This window comes from Apodemus sylvaticus, chromosome 4 (genome assembly GCF_947179515.1).
Source record: "Apodemus sylvaticus chromosome 4, mApoSyl1.1, whole genome shotgun sequence".
Taxonomy (NCBI): Eukaryota; Metazoa; Chordata; class Mammalia; order Rodentia; family Muridae; genus Apodemus; species Apodemus sylvaticus.
Window position 1 is genome coordinate 56,962,151 of NC_067475.1, and position 23,562 is coordinate 56,985,712.

At 37.0% G+C, this 23,562-nt stretch overlaps 1 protein-coding gene across 4 annotated transcripts in view; it reads left to right on the plus strand.

Annotated features, from left to right (window-relative positions):
- Cept1 (choline/ethanolamine phosphotransferase 1) overlaps positions 1-23,562 on the plus strand; it is a 44,953-nt gene that overhangs the window by 392 nt on the left and 20,999 nt on the right. The window contains exons 1-4 of one of the 4 annotated variants that reach the window (XM_052179518.1): positions 4-102; positions 7,328-7,734; positions 12,795-12,942; positions 15,129-15,270. In XM_052179518.1, coding sequence (XP_052035478.1) covers positions 7,396-7,734; positions 12,795-12,942; positions 15,129-15,270 — 629 coding nt within the window. In that variant the 5' untranslated portion in view covers positions 4-102; positions 7,328-7,395. Of the gene's footprint in view, positions 1-3; positions 103-164; positions 408-7,327; positions 7,735-12,794; positions 12,943-15,128; positions 15,271-23,562 lie in introns of those variants that run through there. The other 3 variants (XM_052179519.1, XM_052179520.1, XM_052179521.1) reach the window with 3 other exon arrangements.

Here is a 23,562-nt window from a genome sequence, read left to right on the forward strand (position 1 = left end):
ACGGCAATCGTGAAAGTGTCGTGAACGTGCTGCCGCCTATCAGTCACTCAGTCGCCTGGAGTCGGAGTTGCTATTTCTAGGCTTGTGCTTGTTGGGTTCGGGGTAAGGCTGCGGGGGCCCGGCCTAGGGAAGGGGCGGGGATGTCGCGGACGTGGCGGGGCGTTTTTGTCCCGGGAAGAGCGGAGCGAGGGCTGGAGGCGCTGGGCTAGACGTAATTGGGTAGCTGCGGACGGACTAGCTGAAGGGGAACGCCGTCCTTGCTGGCGCTGGGTGGCCTCGCGCGCGGGGTTGTGGGGACGGCGAGGGGCGACGCTGGCTGTCCCGAAGGCTCTGGAGTTGGAGGTGGAGGGGCGCCTGCGCGGTATGCGAGCCGTGGCCGTGGGAGGGAGCACCCTAGCTAACCCCCGGTGAGCCGAGGGCTGGGGCGCTGGCTTCGCGGAACCGACCTTGCCTGGCGGGTCCACACCCTCCTGGCCCGGTGTTGCCAAGTCCGTGAACCGTGCAGCATCCTGTGCGGTCTTTGCTGTCCTTTTGGGAGGCGGTAGTTATGTTTCCTTGCTTGGGCCACGCTTCTTGTTGGGCAACTTTTCTAGAAATTTCAACCCATATTGACAGACTCAGAGATTGCCAGCTAGAGTTTTATTTCAGTCGCGTTCTTAGAAGGAGATTGCTGGGGTTTGCCTGTGTTCCCAGGAATGCTTGGCTGAACCTCAAGCTTTACATTTTACATTTAGTTTGAGTTTTCCAGTTCGATGCTTGGCATTTTGATACCAGTTTTTGCCATATTGTATCATTGCTGTTGAATTGGCTTTGCTAAAACTCTAACTCACCAGGCAACCTCTACGGCAGCAGTAGGCAAATCCGTAGTCAGTTTTCAACAAATAAAGGGACTTTATTTGTAAGTTGTTAGAGTATTTCCTTTCTACTTTAGAACTGTCAGGGATGTGCTCAGATATGTGTGTGTTGAATTGACTGGCTTTAACACAAAGAAACTGTATAAGACATCTGGAGCATTACCAGCTTAAAACTATTGGCATTTGATGAAATTTGAAGCTTTAAAAATATTTTGCCATATATTTATTCTATGCTGAGAATAACTGAAGTCCCTGTACAGCTGGCCATTATAACGCAAACCTTCCTTGTAAGAAACAAGTTAATCTGACTCTCACATTACCAATTGCATTTTATTGCATAGAATTACATGTTTTGCAATATATATACATATATATATATATATATATATGTATATATATATATTGGTTGATTGGGTTTTTCTTGACCAAGTTTCTCTATGTATCCTTGGCTGTTCTGGTATTTACTGTGTAGTCCAGTTCCCTGCCAACACAGGGATCCACCTGCCTCACTCTATCTTCTGTGTGCTGGGATCAAAGGTGTGCACCACCACTAGGTCATATTTTGCTCTTTAAACTGGCTAGGAATGCTAGTGGTGCTCATTTTGAACACCCTGCAGCACTGTTTTTAAAAGAACATAAGAACGAATATGGCTCCAGGCTTTTGGTCTCTCCTCCTTTAAGGAACACACAATTTAATAAATTAATTAATTAATACCCCCAAAAGTTAATACCCCCTTTAAGGAACACACAGTTTCACTTCAGCAAAACACCAGATCAGTACTGTGTTACTCAGTACTGTCTGCTAAGTACAGAAAAAGCTCCCCGTGACAAACATGTATTATGTATCATTTGTTAAATAGTACTGAAGTTACACCTGTGATCCTACTAATTTTCTTTTTTTTCTTGCTCCTGTTTTTCTCTTTTCTTCTATGGTCCCTTCCCTAATAGTCTCAGCCATTAGTATTTTCTTTAGTAGTGGCAGAGGTCAGAAAGCTGTGTACTACTGGATCCCGCTGAAAAGCTTGTAAACATACTGCTGAATCAGTGCTGATAAAAACCTGGCACCCTTGTACAGGGTGGGGGCCATAGGGGTGAGGCAAAAGGGAAGTTCTAGAATTTCACACAAGTTGGATATTGTGTAAGTTTACTTTATGGTCTGCTCAGCAGTTGAGTTTTCTGTTTCTGTTTTTGTTTTAAATGTGATATTTATCAGATGCTTCCTCCCACCATCCCCACTACCCCCATGGCAGGAATAAGGTGGATCAGACACTGTTAACCTGAGTTCTTCATGTGAAGACTTGAAAACTTAAAAATTGATGGAATTTTAGTAAATGTATTCATTAACTATTGTTTCTTTGTCAAGCATATATATATCCATGGCTAATGGGAAAAGGCTTTTGTCAGATAATGGCCCCTTTATGCCTCCAAAAAGTTTATTGGGTGGTACATACTATAACTTAGTTGAGGACAAGACTTAGACCCACTCACACACCCTTTTACATTTCTTGAGAGTATAGGCGGGGATATCTTTCTAGGTTTCAAACAACCAAGTTCTCATTAAGTACTAGAAGAACCATACTCAGTAAACACTGTCTTTTTCATGTCAATGATGGTACGAGATTATGGAGGAAAGACTGTTAACAAGGCAGGAATGGGCCCACTGTCTTGGAACTTAAAGAGCACTGTTGGGGGTAAAGACAAAAGAAAGCTCTGCAAACAACAAACCTTCAAAGTAAGATAAGGGATACAGGAAAGTAGAGCACTAGAGTCAGGTTGTAGCAAAAGGGAGGGTGTTTACTGAGTACAAGTGGAAAGGTTACCACAGCGTTCAATATTGTAAACTGAATTTCCACAGGCAGCCAATTTTTTTTTTCAGTTTAAAATTACTTTCATAATTATGAAAGCCTGTTAACAGGCTGTACTCTAAAATTGTAGGCTGTTACAAGTTCACTGGTGATTTTCCACTCAAGTAAAATCTCAATGCTTTGGCACATCATGTGACCCTCTGCATTCAGCGGTGCCTCACACTTATTTTCCTATCTGATTTACTTTTGTTCTGCCTTTGTGATTCCTTAGGTATCCGAATAAGGCACACTTTACTGTCCCATTCTCCACTTGTTGGATTAGTCTTTAGCCTACTCTTAAAATACCTAGTTCCCTCTTTTCTTCTGAGATGGGTAGAAAAGTTCCTTCTTTGGTGACTTCCACCTCTATTTAAAATGTGCTCTTTCAACTCTTTTCTGTATCAGCACTTTATTTTCTGTATAGTGTCGGTCTTGCTGTGTGGTGGTACTGCTTACTGGTTTTAGTACCTGCTCTGTGTGGAAGCTTGACCATGCCTGTCTTGTATAGTAGGCACACTGGAAACTTAGAACTTCCCTTTCATAAAAACTATCTTGACTGGTGTGTTTCTAGGCTATCAGCAATAACTTTGCTGGGTTATTTTTAATGATTTTGATGATTTAATGATTTTAATTTCTTATATAGTAAGGAAAAATTTACTGCATACTTGTTAGACATAGGCCTGACTCCACACACACAAAAAAAATTGTAAGCAGTTGAGATAGCTTTTGTTAATATTTGTAATGTCTCCCATATTTCCATTCTTCTCCTAAGCTTCTGTTTGCTCCTTTGGCGTTCATTAGCTTTTCATTTGGTAAAAATTCAGATACCCATGGTCTGTTGTTGTTTTCCCATTGGCACTGGCTCCTCTCCCATGGGATTGCGGAAGGAAAGGTGGAGATGACCTGGAGCAGTGTCAGCAACTTCTCTGGCTGTTGGCATAGGTTGAAAGTAAAGCAGTCATCAGTGTGTCAGGGATGCTTGTGCCTGAATTCACATTTACAGTGCTGTTACTAGTAGCTGTATAGAGAGACAATGTTGCCAGATTGAAATGTTCAAAAACTCATTACCTTTTTTAAATGTATGGTTTACATAGTGGCTAGATCAGAAACAATTTTTCAACAATTTATTTGTTTTAATGAACCCTTAAAAGGTTAAAAGAAATTAGGTCATGAGGGGAAAAACTGAAAAGGAAAGTATCAGTTTGTCAGCTAGTCCTGCCAAATGCTTAAACTTAAAACCATTAGGATCAGTTGCTTGTAGCTATTCAGGGCTAAAATAGGTTAGTACCCTCTGTGTCATGCTTTTAACAAAATGACAAACAATATGAGAATGAAACATATTGAGCCAACAAGATAAAAATAGAATCTTCTAAACTTTTATTTCTCTTTCAAGAGGAATTCCATAAGAGCTGACTATAGATTGCCAAATACAAAAAAGTATCTTCCAGTTTAATTATAGGAAAATTGGCTACTATAGCCATACATGATGACACATGCTTATAATACTAGCACTCAGGAGGCTGAGACTGAAGCATTGAAAGTTCTAGGTCAGCTTGGACTACTAGCAAATTCTAGGCCAGCCTGGGCATGCATAGTGAAATCCTATCTTAGAATATGAGGGGAGAAGGAGAGAACAAAGAAATTAACTACTATACAGGTCGGTGATTTGGTAATTGTTAGTCTGTCTTCAATCTAAAGTGATAACATAGTTTTTTGCTTTTAAATATTGTTTAAACATTGCTGTAGCACAATACCCAAGTTGCTTAAATTGTGTCTCTGATTATTCTTTGGAGATTTTTTTTGGAAATTTGCTTAACTTTTTCTTTTTAAACCAAAGATGGAGATACATGATTGGCAGAGATTTTAGACATATAAGTGATGCTAAAGTTTTTGGAATTGAGTAATGTATATATATATATATATATATATATATATATATATATATATATATGTGTGTGTATATATGTGTGTGTGTGTGTGTGTGTTTCTTCTGTAGTAAGGAAAGATTTTCTGCATACCTTGTTAGACATATGCCTGACTCCACACAAAAGATTGCAAGCAGTTGAGATAACTCTTGTTAATATTCATTATATATAAATCTATTATTTATATATAAATTATATATACATATATATATATAGAGAGAGAGGGGGGGGAGATGAGAGAGAGAAGAGAGAGAGAGGAGAAGAGAAGAGGCGACCCTGCTCTATATGTGATATTAACATTGTACTCAGTGCAAGGGTATTCTTTCTGTCCATGCTACTTTCAACATTTTCCACCTTTTGCCTTAGTCCCTTCCTTTATTATAAGGTTTTATGCCATATTTCCCCATTATAAGGCAGAACCCACTGCTCTCAATAGTAGTACCCTACCAAGGCAGAATAAACTGGATCTTGTCAACAAAAAGGGAATGGGGAGGGTAACTGACTAGTTCCATTGTTAAGATACCTGAGATCCCAGATCACATTATAAATTCCCATAGTACACTGTTTCTGGGAACTTCACATTGCTTTCTGGAAAGTTTTAATCCTGAAGACCACAGTATACCTCTTGGGATGGTTGGTTTGTTGCCACTGCCATTGTAGTTCCATCAAGCGAGAGATTATCCTTGGTTTGTTTTGTTGTTAATCTTCTTGTGTTATAATCCTCTTTTTTAGTAATGATTGGTTCCTCAGGAGATTCTTTTTTCTTTTTCTCTTTATATTTAATCCTTTTAAATACTTTCTATTTTCTAGTTTCAGACTTTGCTTTAAGTGAAATTACATCTCTCACCTGTCTTTTGATTTCACTGAAAACATCTCAACCTAAACACTGTGTGTATCAACGGGCATAATGGCATACACCTGTGGTCCCAGCTAATTTAGAGGTTGAGGCAAAAAAGTCTGTGTGCAAGTATTCAAGTCCAACTGACCTAGATAAACTTAACAAGATACAATCTTTTTCTTAATTGAAAAAAATTCATACAATATACTTTTTATACACTTTCCTCTCTCCAACTCCTTCCAGATCTTTCCCCTCACCCAACTCCAGGGCCTTTCTTACTCTGTTTAAAAAACACAAAAAACTCAAGAAACACACACAAACAAAAAAAGAAATCCATAAAACCACTAAATGGGAAACCAAAATATGCAAGTAAAAAGCCAATTTGACAAGACATGTCCAAACAAAGTTTAATGATACTGTTCAGAGGAGTTTGTCAAGAATGTCATTAGGAGTCATTTTATGGATATGTTCCTGTAGCACAGTAATTCTCAACTTTCCTGATGCTGCAACCCTTTAATACGGTTTTTCATGTTTGCTGACATTGTCCCCAGTTCTCCTTTCATCCCTCACCCCAAAAAATGACAGATTAGAAACTTTCCAGCTACTTCTTCAGACATAAGTGGTCTAGCTGCTGACTCTTGCATCTCTTACATTCAATCTCTAAGAACTTTCTGTTGATTCTGCCTTCTAAATAGAAATTACTAGTGGACTTGACTATCATTTGTACTACCACTTTTTGGCCCTAATATAAGCCATCATCATTTAAAACCATTGAGATCATGAACCAATTTGTAATTGTTCTATTTTGTCCATTATTGTTAATAAATATATAACTGTCCAATTAATATTGAAAAGACTCATAATTATTTACTTATATGCTTAATTATAATAATTATGTTGTCTCTAGTCTTTTCTGATTCAAGTGCAGTACTTCAGGGAATAAGTACCCCAAGGTCCTTATGTCTTTCACTCAGTCCCTTTCCTTTGTTTTCTTACTACTTGACTTCATCAGGACACCTGCTGATACATGTGTATATTGTCCTCTTCTTGTAACTTTTTCTTCCTGTGTACAGTATCACCTGTACCTCCATCCATATCCCCTTCCACCAATAAAAGTTTTATCTTTGGATTTAGCTTTAATGGAAATTCTTATGTTTGTTTGACAATCACTAACAACTATATGATTTGAAAATGTTAACTAGTCTCTGTGCCTTACTGTCTCTTTTCCTGTAAAAATTAGGATAATTAGCATACGTACTCCCACAATTCTAGAGTTATTGTGAGGATAAAATTAACTAATTTATAAAGGGTTTTTAGTTTGTGGGGTATAGGTGCTTAATAAATATTATCTATGATCATTTTTAAAAAATGTAGTTTAAGAGGACGGTGTTGTAACTTAGTGGTAGAGCACTTGCTTACAAGACCCTGAGTCTAATCCTCAGGAACACAACACACACACACACACACACACACATGCAAGTACACACACATGCAGATGCACATAAAATTATTTTAGCCAAGTTATTCATTTAATATTTGCTAAGTTATCACCTCATTTTCTATACATGTGTGTATATGTGTCTGTACCTGTGTATAAAGTGACTAGCCTGGCTCCAACATTTGATCTCATTGTTAACTAGAAGCAGTGTAAGATAGAATGTGAGTTCCAGAATCAGAGAAGCTGTATTATGGACGTGTATGACTATTATTAAAGTCCCAAAACTTCACTTAAAGGAAGTTTATATATTTCTTAGCAAGAGCTAGAATAAAATTAGGTCCCTACACTAGCTTCCTGTTTGGTGTTAGTTCTGTTATGCTTATGCGTTAATTTTAATTTTCTGGTAATGTATCTTCCCCAACCCCCAGGTAATTAGCCACAGAAGGCTATTAAACAAGATAAATAATTGTCTCCAAGTAGAAGAAAACCAAGATCCATGAGTGGGCATCGGTCAACAAGGAAACGATGTGGAGATTCTCACCCAGAGTCGCCTGTGGGCTTTGGGCATATGAGTACTACAGGGTGTGTATTAAATAAATTGTTTCAGTTGCCGACACCACCACTGTCAAGACACCAGTTGAAACGTCTAGAAGAACACAGATATCAGAGTGCTGGACGGTCCCTGCTCGAGCCCTTAATGCAAGGATACTGGGAATGGCTAGTTGGAAGAGTACCCTCATGGATTGCCCCAAATCTCATCACCATCATTGGACTATCAATAAATATCTGTACAACTATTTTGTTAGTCTTCTACTGCCCTACAGCTACAGAGCAGGTAAGAGTAGCAATAGGAATGTTTATTATAGTCCAGAAACATTGTAATTGGGATTTTTAGGTCATTTTATTTAAAGACAAAATATTCTCATGGCTATTTGCTAACTATTTTAAATATCCTATAAAGACTTCAATAAATTGCATTTACGTTCTTCCTACTTTATATACTACTGTTGCTTAACAGAAACACAAGAAAGGGATGTTTAAAATGACATGACTAAAAGCAAGGCTACTCAAAAGTGTTTTCTCAGCCAGCTGTGTTATCAGATGCCTGTGTCACGGCACCAAGGAGGCTGAGACAGAAAGATTGTGAGTTGGAAGCAAGTGGTGCTTCATAGCAAGTTTAAGACAAATAAGACTGGACCATTTGTTCCACATGCATCTTACATAGTTTTATCTATTTTAATTCCTCTTTTATTATGCAAATGGTTAATATAGAGTGTGAATACATTTCTAGTTTCTTCTTTTTTGGAGACAGAATTTTGCTCTAAAGATCAGGCTGGCTTCAGATTTCATAACTTCCAATCTTGTGATGAGATTCCAAACATGCACACCACCATGCCTGGGTTATTTTCTCAAATAGCTTGCTATATTTCAGTCAGGATACTCAGAGAGGAAAAACCAATACAGTTGTATATGGCATCACGTATCCTTTCAGCTATTTCACATGGGTTGTCTGAAGCCTGACTCCTGATCCCAAAGGATTGGTCTAGGTTTATGTATCCTTAAAAGGGAACAGCAAGGAGGTGGTTGATTGCAAGGGAAAAATTCTAATAATCCTAAGCCACTTCTAGAGAGAGGATCAAGGAGTAGAAGAGGGGTTAAAGGTGACTTAACACTAATAATTTTTTGAATTATTGCATTAAGGGTGACTTAACATTAATTTATTGAATACTACAGAATGCACTTGGTAACCCTGGTTCCCTGTGATGCTTTTCTTGCAGTTTTCTTAAGTGATTTGGATTTACTTGAGTACAAAGTAGAAAATGCTCTGATCACTGGAAGTTTTAAAAATTGCTGTGAGGAAGCATCAAGGTGAAAAATGACTTCAGCACTCTTTCAGTGCTCTGCATGGAAGGGATAATGTCCTTCAGAGCTGCATGGTAGAAATACTTGTTAGACTTAGCTGAAGATACATTAAACTAAGTCACAGCTATCTTTTGTGATAAGTCTATCATCTTTGTGATGGCAGGAAGATACCCAAGTCTAAGCCTTTATTTAAGTCTTATTTTGTGTGAGAATTAATGTATTCAGGATGTCTAGCATACAGTGCTCAGTAGATCAAAGCTGATTATTTTTTCCATTTGGGCAAAGAGATTAAGTATATAACTTCCTCCCTACAACCCCATCCCATTCCCGATTTCTTCTATGATACATACTACATAGAACAAACAGCTAAGTCCCCGTTGAGTTTTTGTATTTTCTTCATCCATATTTTAAATCAAAATTCTATAAATTTAGCACCCAAAAGAGATTCAGTTCATTGTATCTGATTCTTTTAGGTATTTTACCAGAAGTGGTGACAAAGATCTGTCTACATATCTTATGAACGTTCTATAAATTTTTATGCTAAAGACTTTTTTAAGCTTTTTGAGATTTTAATATTTTTTAGATTGTTATATAATCACATCATTTTTCTTTTTTCCTCCCTCTAAACTCTCTGCATCTAGAGACCAATCATTCATTATTTGAATGGCTTTAGCTGGCTTGTTCGGAAAAGAAAAGTGGTAGATGGGTTAAAAAAATTAATCAAATTCTCCATATAGAAATGTCAACCTTGTTTAAAAATGGAGTACCAAAATATCTCTTTGATATGTTTGTTAGTGAAATATTTAAATTTTATCAGCTTAGTAGCTTAGATTTTGTTTGTTTCTTTTGTTGTTGGTTTTGGGTTTTGCTGTTGTTTGTTTGTGGAGACAGAATCTTCTGTAACTATGATTACAAGCATGTGCTACCACGCCTACTAGGCTTTTTTTTTTTTTATTGCTTTTATTTAGTTTTACATTTTATGGTTCAGAGAGGTAACTCAGTGGTTAAGAGATATAACTCTTGAAGAGTTAAGCTTTTAGAACTCAAATCTGGAAGCTTAGGGGATCCAACGTTGTCTTCTGGCTTCTATGGGCACTATATATCCACACATAAACACATTTACATAAACATAATTAAAATAATGAACTAGTTTTACTATGTCTCTGTTTAGTTTCTGTTTCCATGATCTGTCCATTGGTGAGAGTGAAGTGTTGAAATCTCCCACTATTGTTGTGTGAGGTTCATTGTGTGCTTTGAGCTTTAGTAACATTTCTTTTATGAATGTTTGCTGATATTCTGCCTGCATGTCTGTGCAGGGGTGCCAGGTCCTTATGACAGTTGTGAGCTGGGAGTTGAAATTGGGTCCTCTGGAAGAGCAGCCAGTGTTCTTAACCTCTGAGCCATGTCTCCAGCTGTATTGTTTATTTTATATACATGCATGTTAAACCTGAGTTGTCCAGTTACTAGTGAGTTTTATTGAGTTCCCAGTTTGAGGGAAAATTGTAAAGTATCAGGAAAGGCAGTGGTGGCAGGTACAGGAGGCAGCTGGTCACATTGGATCTGCAAGCAGGAAGCAGAGAGCGGTGGACGCTGTTGCTCAGCCACCTTCCTCCATCTTCTCTTCTCAGGCTAGGATCCCAGTGCTTGGGATACACCACCTGTATCCAGCGTAGACCTGGTCTACTCTCTTCAGTTAGTCTTTTTGGAAATAGCTTCATAGATATACTCAGGGATGTGTTTGTAGGGTGATTCTAAATCTAGTCACTTTGACAATGAAAATGAACCATCACACCCACCTTTCCTTACTGTCCTTGCATTTCTACAAGATTTGGCAAATTGGCTTTCTTAATAGTTAATAGTACCTGACTGATACATGTATGTGCTCCTTCCTTTGCCAGGCATTTACCTAAGCTGAGACCACACTTGGAATAAGAGGTTTATTTTGAAAACAAAACAAACAAACAAACAAAAAACCCGAGAGTTGTAAAATAATGGGAACGAGGAAAAAATTAATTAAATATTAGGTGTTTTTACAGATTTACAGAAAGGAAGGAAAACATAGAACCAAGAAAACCTTAGTCTCTTTTTTTGTGCTTATAACTGTTATTTTGCTTTTTCCTGACAGTGTGTATACACTAATACTTGAAGTCATCTGTTTTCATAGTAATACTCGAGCTCATTAAAATCCTAAGTAGGCCCCAAGAAGGTCCCATATTTTATTTAGCTCTTCAGAGTAGAGCAATTCAGTAGCATCTTTGTGGTGGTGGGAATGCTCTTTGTATGGGTAAGGTAGCATTTAGCTACTTGATTTGAGTGTTTAAAAATATAATTAAAGTACTGATTTTTCTAATCTGATTTTATGTAATTTAAACCAAAATATTTGCACATGGCTAATGGCTACTGTGTTGGGACAATAGGATCTAGAAGATACTGAGTCCTTCAGGAAGAAGAAATAAATAGATCTGAGTCCAAAAGAGGGGTTCCTTAGTCAGAAAGGATTCCTTGGCCATTTCAATCTGCTTACATGCACATCATGTTACATACAGTGTATTGACTTTAGATTTTGTAACTGACTTCAGAGAGGTATATACTGTGTTGTCAGTCCTTTTTATAACCTCAGTGTTAAGTCTGGAACACCAATAAAATGGTTAAGGGAAGATCATTCTTGTTTAAAAACTAAGTTATTAATAGATTTCTAGCAGAGAAAAATCTCTTTCCAGTGTAGCATATATTGAATATTTTATAACTCTTGACTATTAATATCATGTAACTTTATAAATACTATCTAAGGAAGTCTGTGATAATAACATTTTATTCATAATCTAGATAGGAAAATATACAATATTTAAATCAATATAAGTGGTTTGTTTTTTTTAAAAAAGACAAAGTATTCTTTAATGATATATCTATAAATATTTGAAAACCAATGTTCAAGGTCTCTGTGAAACAGAACATCATCATCCCGGTTCCTCATCATTTGCCCTGTAACAGCATGTTAAAATAAGTGTCTAGATAAAGAAAATGGGAAAAGTATTTTTATTGTTGGCTATTCTCAAACATTCTCAGGGTGCATTCACCATATTGGACACCAGAAGTCTTGCAGTGAAGTAAGAAATGTGTTTAAAGCTGAACCTAGTACTTCCCTAATAAAATGAAACTAGTTGTTTTTTTGGTTTTGATTGTTTAGGTAGCATTTCCAGGTATGGTGATACACTCCTGTAATCCTAAGTCTTTGCAGGGAGGTAGAAGCAGGAGAATCAGGAATTCTAGGCTAGCCTCAGCTACAAATCAATAGTTTTGATTCCAGCAGTCTGGAGTATATCAGACACTTTTGACACTTTAGCAATTTGTATCCCTGGTTAGGGAACCCAGAGACACAAGGGAGCTCAGTGCACAGGGGATGTATTGTACATAATGGAGACCTTCTGGAGCACCCTTAAAAACTGGAAAGGCTCAGTGCAGCAGTATAGGACAATACCAGAACAGGGAAGTAGGAAGGGGTGGATGGGGGAACAGGGGGAGGGAAGAGGGCTTGTGGGACCTTCAGGGAGTGGGGAGCCAGAAAAGGGAAAATCATTTGAAATGTAAATAAAGAATATATCGAATAAAAAAAAAAAAACAAAAAAAAACCTAATCAAAAAAACCCCAGGGGATTTAACTCTGCTAACAATCCCAGTTACTTCAGGCCTCAGTAAGTTCTTTGTTAGTGTTTCAGTTATGTCTTCCACAGCTTTCAACCAAGAATACTTGTAGAGAATGAGGAGAAAATCGGGCTGACAAGATGGGCTCATTGGGTAAAAGCAGTTGCTTCTTAGCCTGCAGAGTTAATTCCGGGACTCACATATGGAAGCAGAGAACTCTGACCTGCACGTGTCCTCTGCGCATGCCCAGAGGAGCATGCACACACTCATACACACCATGTAAATGGAGCTGAAAAGGAAGACTAAATATCTGATGTTAACAGAAACATTTAGCCAAACCTAATAATGAAGGAAACCGTCTAACTGTCGTTGCTGTTGTCTTGTTTCGCAGGCACCTCTGTGGGCTTACATTGCCTGTGCTTGTGGCCTTTTCATTTACCAGTCTCTGGATGCTATAGATGGGAAGCAGGCCAGAAGAACTAACAGTAGCTCTCCTTTGGGAGAACTTTTTGATCATGGCTGTGACTCACTATCAACAGGTATTGTTGCTTTTTAATGCTGAGAATTATTAACTGATGGAAACAATATGATAATTAATGTTGCAGTAAATAAATTTAGTTAGTTCTCAAGCAAATGATATTTATATTAAATTTTAGTGGGTTATTTTGAGACTTGTGGTTCTGGTTAGTGCTTGTTCATTGTTGGCATTATTGGGAAACTTAATTACTTGGTTTATTTTATTTATTTATTTTATTATATTTTTATTTTTATGTTTTTAGTGTTTGGGGTTCATACCCAGGGCCTCACATACGCTCGACTAGGCAAGCCTGCTACTTTTACTACCATCTCCATTCCAGGAACTTTAAAAAAAAAATAGAGTATAACTGTCATTATCACAAATCTCATAGTTCTAGGTAAATCTCATAGTTCTAGGTACAATAGTGGATGACTGGTAGTCCACATCCTTATATTTAAATGAATCCTAAGTATAGATAGTTAGGGGTACATTATACACTTGAATTATAAATATGCAGTAAGGGCCTGGATAAAGACTGACGGGATCCAGCCTGGAGGAGTGATATATAACATGAGGGTTACAGTTAATAATAAATACTAAGGATAGATTTTAGGTGTTCCTCCACAATGGTGATGTGCAGACTACTTTTTTATTCACAATGCAGTGTGTACACATACCAAAACACCCTGTTGTACATTGTTTTTTTAGAAAAGCTAGAAGAAAACATGCTGGCAGTGGTTTTGGTTAGCATAGCTGAAGTGTAAGTGATATGTCTGTATTTGTAGTATGTTGCGAGTTTTTCAAATAATACTTGAGTCCATTTTTAGAAATCAAATTATAAATGAAGTTGAGGTGAGCATTGTGGTGTACTGCCTGAGAAACCACAGTAGAGACTGCATAAGTACTGGGTCAGCCTGAGCTAGGAGGCAAGCGTTAGGCCAGCCTGGGCTAGTTATTAATATCCTCTTTCAAAATCACAAACAAAAATGAATTTCTAACTAGTATTCCTAACAGAAGTGTTTCCCTCCTTATTTTAATTTTATTATTCAGTTGTTCTACCAGTTGGCTTGGCGTTTAAAATATTTTTAAGTCTTGAATGTCTTATGTCTTGGGTCCAGATTTGCATATCAAAATCATTACTTTGTTGTGTTCTAATGGTAGCCTGCCTGTTAAAGGAAGAAAAGTAACTAAATAAATCAGATTAAGGAAAACTCCAACTTTTCACTGAGTGAAAACTAGTTGGGTAAATTGAAAGACCATTAGAGTTTAATGAGGAAACTGTAGGATGCCAAGCATCTTATCTTTGAAAGTTGAAATGATAATCATTTTACATTGTAGTTTGTATGAGACATAGTGATACCTGCTAAGTGAGAACAGATAGTTTCCTCCTCTGAAGCAGGTAGGCCCCGTGATGCTTGTTGAGGCTTTCTAGTCTTTTTTCAGTTTTGTTTTGTTTCTGACTCTCTTCTTGAATGGCTTGTGCTTTCCTGGGGAGGTGGTGTTTGCCTGTTCTGATTTCTAAATTGAGTGTATGTATGCTTGTGAGAACCCCAGTACAGCTGCTTTCAGATGCCAAAGAGGAAATCAGACCCCTGTTGCTAGGTTGTAACCACTGAACCATCTCTCAAGTCCCTGTATTTATTTATTTATTTACTTATTATTTATTTATTTATTTATTTTGTTTTTTTGAGACAGGGTTTCTCTGTGGAGTCCTGGCTCTCCTGGAACTCACTCTATAGACCAGGCTGGCCTCGAACTCAGAGATCCATTTGCCTCTGCCTCTTGTTTTATTTTATTTTATTTTATTTTATTTATTTTTGAGACCTGGTCTCCCAATGTAACTAAGGCTGGCTTTGAGCTCTTCCTGCCTCAGCATCCTGAGTACTGAGATAGGTATGCACTTGTTAGCACTGCAGCACACTGAAAACCCTGCAGCACACTGAGTACTGAGATAGGTATGCACTTGTTAGCACTGCAGCACACTGGGTAAGGAGAATTCTAAAAAATGTGGTAAAGTATTTTAATTGCTTTGAAGAATTTTGCTTCAGCTAAATGATCTAAAAATCATAAAAAAATGAAATAAGACATTGAAATTATGTAAAAATATGTAAATACTACATAACTGAAAGGAGATTGTCTGTGTCTCATCTAAGGTGATTTTTCAGCTCTTGGTACCATTTAGTTTTCACTTTCATTTTTCTTCTGCAGTTTTTGTGGTTCTTGGAACTTGTATTGCAGTGCAACTTGGAACAAATCCTGACTGGATGTTTTTTTGTTGTTTTGCTGGGACATTCATGTTCTATTGTGCACACTGGCAAACATATGTTTCTGGAACATTGCGATTTGGAATGTAAGTAATACTTAATGATGATTTTGTTGCTTTCATATATGGAGAATATTGCTTATAGATTTAAGTATTAAGAATTGATCAAATCACTAAATTAACTTAAGTTTTTAAAGTAAACTATATAAAACTATTTTCTCTGTCATGTGTCTCTGTATTCCTTTGGGAACAAAGTGACAGAATCATACAGTAAACATTTTGAAAGGATAACGAAAATCTGTAGGTCCTCACTCATCTTCACAGTTCTTTCCAAATTTACTTTTTTATCTGACTGTCTTTTTACCTTAATTCCATATCTTATTTTGACATATAAAACTTATTGTAAAGAAAGAGTTTCTGAACTGGAGCGATGGGCTCAGTGGTTAAGAGCATGCCTGCTCTTACAGAGTACCTGAGTTCAGTTCCTAGCACTCCCCTGTAAGTGCAGCTCCATAAGATCTGAACCCCTTTTCTAAATCATCACATGATTAAAAATAGTTTTTGTTTTTGTTTTTAGAAATGGGAAAGTTTTTGAAAGCAAGCCTTTTCTTTGAATATTGTGGTTTAATTATATTTTAGTATTTTATACTGTTTTATTCACAATTCTACAAAAGAAAAATTTAATAATTTGTTTGATGTTGTTTGTTGTATTTTTTTCTGCCAGCAAAATATCTGAGAATTTACAAATCAAATATGTACAAACCTTTTTGACCTGAATGGAGAGTTCGTACCTGTTGATCAGTACTTTTCATAATGATTAATGTAAACTAGTCTTAGAATGTGATTAAGGATGCCTTTTACCATCTAGGTTTTGTTGTTTGTTTTGTTTTGTTAGATTTATGTTTACTTGATTTGCATGGATGTTTTGCCTGCATATATATCTGTGAATCACATACATTCAATATTTTCAGAATTAGAAGGGGGAGTCAGGTCCCTTGGAACTGTAGTTAGAGATAGTCATGAGATACCTGTGGGTGCTAGGTGAGCTGTTTCTCCAGGCCCCACCATCTGCTTTTTAATTAATTATTATAGATCCTGTTTATTCTTTCCTTTTGGTTTGGAATATACATATATGTATATGTATGTGTGTGTGTGTGTGTGTGTGTGTGTGTGTATATATATATATATATATATTTTTTTTTTTAAATTTCAAATATTTTTTTTTATTATTCGATATAATTTATTTACATTTCAAATGATTTCCCCTTTTCTAGCCCCCCCACTCCCCGAAAGTCCCGCAAGCCCCCTTCTCTTCCCCTGTCCTCCCACCCACCCCTTCCCACTTCCCCGTTCTGGTTTTGCTGAATACTGTTTCACTGAGTCTTTCCAGAACCAGGGGCCACTCCTCCTTTCTTCTTGTACCTCATTTGATGTGTGGATTATGTTTTGGGTATTCCAGTTTTCTAGGTTAATATCCACTTATTAGTGAGTGCATACCATGATTCACCTTTTGAGTCTGGGTTACCTCACTTAGTATGATATTCTCTAGCTCCATCCATTTGCCTAAGAATTTCATGAATTCATTGTTTCTAATGGCTGAATAGTACTCCATTGTGTAGATATACCACATTTTTTGCATCCACTCTTCTGTTGAGGGATACCTGGGTTCTTTCCAGCATCTGGCAATTACAAATAGGGCTGCTATGAACATAGTAGAACATGTATCCTTATTACATGGTGGGGAGTCTTCTGGGTATATGCCCAGGAGTGGTATAGCAGGATCTTCTGGAAGTAAGGTGCCCAGTTTTCGGAGGAACCGCCAGACTGATTTCCAGAGTGGTTGTACCAATTTGCAACCCCACCAGCAGTGGAGGAGTGTTCCTCTTTCTCCACACCCTCTCCAACACCTGCTGTCTCCTGAATTTTTAATCTTAGCCATTCTGACTGGTGTAAGATGAAATCTTAGGGTTGTTTTGATTTGCATTTCCCTAATGACTAATGAAGTTGAGCATTTTTTAAGATGCTTCTCCGCCATCCGAAGTTCTTCAGGTGAGAATTCTTTGTTTAACTCTGTACCCCATTTTTTAATAGGGTTGTTTGGTTTTCTGGAGTCTAACTTCTTGAGTTCTTTATATATATTGGATATTAGCCCTCTATCTGATGTAGGATTGGTGAAGATCTTTTCCCAATTTGTTGGTTGCCGATTTGTCCTCTTGATGGTGTCCTTTGCCTTACAGAAACTTTGTAATTTTATGAGGTCCCATTTGTCAATTCTTGCTCTTAGAGCATACGCTATTGGTGTTTTGTTCAGAAACTTTCTCCCTGTACCTATGTCCTCAAGGGTCTTCCCCAGTTTTTTTTCTATTAGCTTCAGAGTGTCTGGCTTTATGTGGAGGTCCTTGATCCATTTGGATTTGAGCTTAGTACAAGAGATAGAAGAAAGAATCTCAGATGCTGAAGATTCCATAGAAACCATGGACTCAACAGTTAAAGAAAATGCAAAATGCAAAAAGCTTGTAACCCAAAATATCCAGGAAATCCAGGACACAATGAGAAGACCAAACCTAAGGATTATAGGCATAGAGGAGAATGAAGATTTACAACTTAAAGGGCCAGCAAATATCTTCAATAAAATTATGGAAGAAAACTTCCCTAACCTATAGAGAGAGATGCCCATGAATATACAAGAAGCCTACAGAACTCCAAACAGACTGGACCAGAACAGAAATACTTCCTGTCACATAATAATCAAAACACCAAATGTTCTAAACAAAGAAAGAATACTAAAGGCAGTAAGAGAAAAAGGCCAAGTAACATATAAAGGAAGACCTATCAGAATCACAGCAGACTTTTCACCTGAGACTATGAAGGCTAGAAGGTCCTGGGCAGATCTCATGCAGACTCTAAGAGAACACAAATGCCAACCAAAACTACTATATCCAGCAAAACTCTCAATCACCATAGATGGAGAAACTAAGATATTTCATGACAAAACCAAGTTTACCCAATATCTATCCACAAACCCGGCCCTAAAAAGGATAATAGGAGGACAACACCAATACAAGGAGGGAAACTTCACCCTGGAAAAAGCAAGATAGTAACCTTTCATCAAACCCAAAAGAAGTTAAGCATTCAAATTTAAAAAATAACGTCAAAAATGATAGGAAGTAACAATCACTATTCCTTAATATCTCTTAACATCAATGGACTTAATGCCCCAATAAAAAGACACAGACTAACTGAATGGATACGTAAACAGGACCCTACATTTTGCTGCTTACAGGAAACACACCTCAGGGTCAAAGACAAACACTACCTTAGAGTAAAAGGCTGGAAGACAATTTTACAAGCAAATGGTCTCAGGAAACAAGCTGGAGTAGCCATTTTAATATCAGATAAAATTGACTTTCAACCCAAAGTCATCAAAAGAGACCCTGAGGGACACTTCTTGCTGGTCAAAGGAAAAATACAAAAAGAAGAACTGACAATCCTGAACATCTATGCCCCAAATGTAAGGGCACCCTCTTTTGTAAAAGAAACTTTATTAAAACTAAAAGCACACATTGCACCTAACACAATAATTGTGGGTGACTTCAACACTGCACTTTCCTCAATGGACCGATCAGGAAAACAGAAACTAAACAGGGACACAATGAAACTAATTGAAGCTTTGGACCAATTAGATTTAACAGATATATATAGAACATTCTATCCTAAAACAAAAGAATATACCTTTTTCTCAGCACCTCATGGTACCTTCTCCAAAATCGACCATATAATTGGTCACAAGACAGACCTCAACAAATATAAGAAGATCGAACTAATCCCATGCCTCCTATCTGATCACTATGGAGTAAAAGTGGTCTTCAATAGCAACAGAAACAACAGAAAGCCCACATACACGTGGAAACTGAACAATACTCTACTCAATGATACCTTGGTCAAGGAAGAAATAAAGAAAGAAATTAAAGACTTTTTAGAACACAATGAAAATGAAAACACAACATACCCAAATCTATGGGACACAATGAAAGCAGTGCTAAGAGGAAAACTCATAGCCCTGAGTGCCTCCAAAAAGAAAATGGAGAGAGCATACATTACCAGCTTAATGACACACCTGAAAGCCCTGGAACAAAAAGAAGCTATTTCGCCCAGGAGGAGTAGAAGGCAGGAAATCATCAAACTCAGGGCCGAAATCAATCAAGTAGAAACAAAGAGAACCATACAAAAAATCAACAATACCAGGAGCTGGTTCTTTGAGAAAATCAACAAGATAGATAAGCCCTTAGCCAGAATGACCAAAGGGCACAGAGAAAGTATCCAAATTAACAAACTTAGAAATGAAAAGGGAGATATAACAACGGAAACTGAGGAAATCCAAAAAATCATCAGATCCTACTACAAGAGCCTATACTCAACACAACTGGAGAATCTGGAGGAAATGGACAATTTCCTTGACAGATACCAAATACCAAAATTAAATCAGGACCAACTAGACCATCTAAACAGTCCCATAATGCCTAAAGAAATAGAAGGAGTCATAGAAAGTCTTCCAACCAAAAAAAGCACAGGACCAGATGGCTTCAGTGCAGAATTCTACCAGACCTTCAAAGAAGAGTTAACACCAATACTCTTCAAACTATTCCACAAAATAGAAACAGAAGGAACACTACCCAATTCCTTCTACGAAGCCACAATTACGCTGATACCAAAGCCACACAAAGATCCAACAAAGAAAGAGAACTTCAGACCAATTTCCCTTATGAACATCGATGCAAAAATACTCAATAAAATTCTTGCCAACCGAATCCAAGAATACATCAAAACGATCATCCACCATGATCAAGTAGGCTTTATCCCAGGAATGCAGGGTTGGTTCAATATACGGAAATCCATCAATACAATCCACTACATAAACAAACTCAAAGAACAAAACCACATGGTCATTTCATTGGATGCTGAAAAAGCATTTGACAAAATTCAGCATCCCTTCATGCTTAAAGTCTTGGAGAGAACAGGAATTCAAGGCCCATACCTAAACATAGTAAAAGCAATATACAGCAAACCGGTAGCCAGCATCAAACTAAATGGAGAGAAACTTGAAGCAATCCCACTGAAATCAGGGACCAGACAAGGCTGCCCCCTTTCTCCTTATCTTTTCAATATTGTACTTGAGGTACTAGCTCGGGCAATTCGACAACATAAGGAGGTCAAAGGGATACAAATTGGAAAGGAAGAAGTCAAACTATCATTATTTGCAGACGATATTTTTTTTTTTTTTAAGAAAAGGCTGTATTCAAAATAAAAATGCCTGACTATAACACATTTTAACGTAGTCCTTGAGTCCCTAAGGGTCTTATTTATTTATTTATTTATTTATCGCCTTACTTATTTAGAGTACCAGCAAGAATTGTTTTAATAAACTTCAAAAAGGCTAGACTACTTAGAAATTCACTTGCTTACCACAAACTCCGTTCATGTTTTTTGCTAAATGTTTTAAAATAGAACTTAGGAACCACTGAGATAGGTAAACGAGTAAAGACACAAACATACATTAAGAGTAAATTCTTACACAACTTTTAAATAATAAAATACAGGGTTACTAATATTTTTGGTGTGAAATTTTTAGAAGAAATCTCTGAGTAATTTCAAAGTGAAACAAGTAAGAGAATATGTTTAATGTCGTTTAAGGTCTATCAGAAGACAGTGGCATGATGTCCGTATTAATTGTCTATGCCTTCATTGGTCATATATGGAGTAATTCATACTCAGAAAATGTTAGCCTTCTAATTTAAAGAAAAACAGTGATTGAATGTTTATAGTTGCTTTGTTTTCAGGAATGTTTTCATAGCCTTTGTCTTAAAATATTTTCATAAGTCATCTGCTTTAGGTAAAAACCACAAAATGTTGTTAAAAATTCTAAGATCATTTGATTTTCATAATTCAGTTGTATGTTTAAGTGCTATTGGGTTTTCAGAAATGCCATGATGGTTTCTATCTAGATTTCACGTCCTTCATGGATCATTTCTTATAGTCTCAGGGTTTTTTGTGTTGTTTCCCCTTATGGGAAGGGGTATTATGAGTACTAAATCTTTGTTGGATGTAACTTCATTTACAATCCAATTTTGTTAAGAGAATCCAATTTTCTTTCCCTTTCAAGAAGTGCTATGCCAGCTATATTGTATGGAAACCAAAGGGAAAGAGAATTAAGCATGAAAGTAGTAAACTAACAAAAACAGTAATAGATGATAGTTGTAGGAACAATTTAATATCACAGCTTTATATCTTACAGTCGTAGAATTGCCTGTAATAAAGTTCTTAGTTGGAAAAGTTTTCAGTCCCATGTGGTTAGATCGTAAGATGATGTGAGGGAGGAGCAGAGAAAGACTGACAAGGACTCAGAAAATCTTGTACTTTTTCTGCTTTGCCAAGAAATTTGGCTTTTATCCTGATCTGCAAGGAACTTTTGTAAGACCTAAAGCTAGGAAATGACAAGAAATATCTTTAGTAAGATCTCTCAGTATGGCAGAGAGTAAACTAGGGTTAACTGTAACAAAAGCAAAAAGACCCCCTAGTAAACATCAGCATAATTGACCTGAGGTGCTGCAAGGCCTGTACTAACACAGGGGGAATGGGGCTGATGGGAGAAAGACTTCGGAGGTAGACATTCTAGAATATAGTCTTTTTCTAGGTGTAGGGAGTGAATAAAAGTGTAGATACTACTCTGATGTCACCACAACTTCCCTTTATTGAGAGTTTATATGGAAAGTGGAGAAAGGCACTTTAGGAGAAGAAACCTATTTAAGTGGAAAATTCTATCCCAAAAAAATGTCTGTAAGTGATGGTTTTATTATAGGTAGAATAAGAATGGCAAAATCTTAGGGAAGGGGCTCGGAAAGAAGGCTGTGAACATAACATATTTGAATGACCAAAATGGGAGGATTCTTGTTGGAATCAAAAGCCAGGTGATTCTAGGATAGGCATATACTGAGTGTTAGAAAGCTTGTCTAGTATACCTGAAGTCCCAGGTATATCCCTAATATACCAATAATTAATTTAATTTAGTAAAATCCCTGGTAATATCAAGACCAAAACAAACACCTAAATTTAAATCAGATATCGTAAGGAAAATTGTACATTTTGGAGTAATACTGAAATGCCTTTTTAAAGTAAAAATGAGCTATTACAGTATGCATGGGAAAATGCCATTAGTACTTTATACACAACTAGCTACTCATCAGAACAAACCAAAACTAGTATACTGGAAGATAGAGAACACATAAATTCCCCCCTCCCCAGTACTACTAGAGTTCACAAGAGTTCACATGTTTTTCTCATGACCATATATAGTTATGTATAGGATAGATTAAATTCAGTCAATTTTGTATACATGAAAGAGAAAATATTCTTTTTTGACTAACAGGGAACAAGGTCAGTTCTCAGCTATGGTTTAAGTAAAGACATTTTTTAGATATGACTTCTTTCTAGTTTTTCTTAGGGAACATAAAAGCCACCTTAACTTGAGAAATACTACTTTTGAACACTTATTTGAATTGTTTTAGTGTCATTTATACATGGGTGAAAGGGATATCCTGAACCTTACTCTTTTCCATGTAAGAAATTCAGATGCTTATGCTCTCAGCACTCTTATAAAATGGAATGTTTGCCAAATAAGAAGCTTGGGGAGATGGACATGAGGTGCATGCCAGAACTTTGGTAGCTGAAGGAAGAATCTTGGAAGCTCAGAGTTAGCCTGGGCTACATAGATGGGGGAGTCATTCTCTAAAATCTAAACAAAAAACAAAGAAAAAGACATTTTTTTCTTCTTAGTCTCATTGCGTTTTGTTTCTATTTTAAGTTTATAGTATCTTGAACAAATAGAGAAAACATAGTTCATAAAGGCTAAAGAGATGGCTCAGTGGTTAAGTAAGTGTATGCTGTTCTTTCAGAGGACAAAGTTTTGGTTCCCAGTATTCCTGCCTGGCAGCTCACAGCCACCTCTTGTATCATTCCACAGGATCTGACCCCTTCTGGACTCTAAATATAATAAATCATTGTTTTTTAAAATGGATTTTAATTCATCTGTGGCTAAATACTTTCCATTTAAAATCTAGCATTTTAAGAAAACAAAGATGCATTGGATACTATTTCTGAACTTTATGAGCTACATCTTTCAGTACTTTGCTGTGGAGCTAAAAACCTTTCACAGAAAATGATAGTGACTATGACATCTCTGCAGACCCTTGTCTCACAGTCCTCGTAGACTGAGTCGGTGCTGCTCTAGCCCTTTACATTTTACTGGCCTTGATAGGAAGGATTGGGGAAAGACTAAAGTCAGAGAACTCAATAGAAAACCTGGGCTTGTGAAACATTCATGTT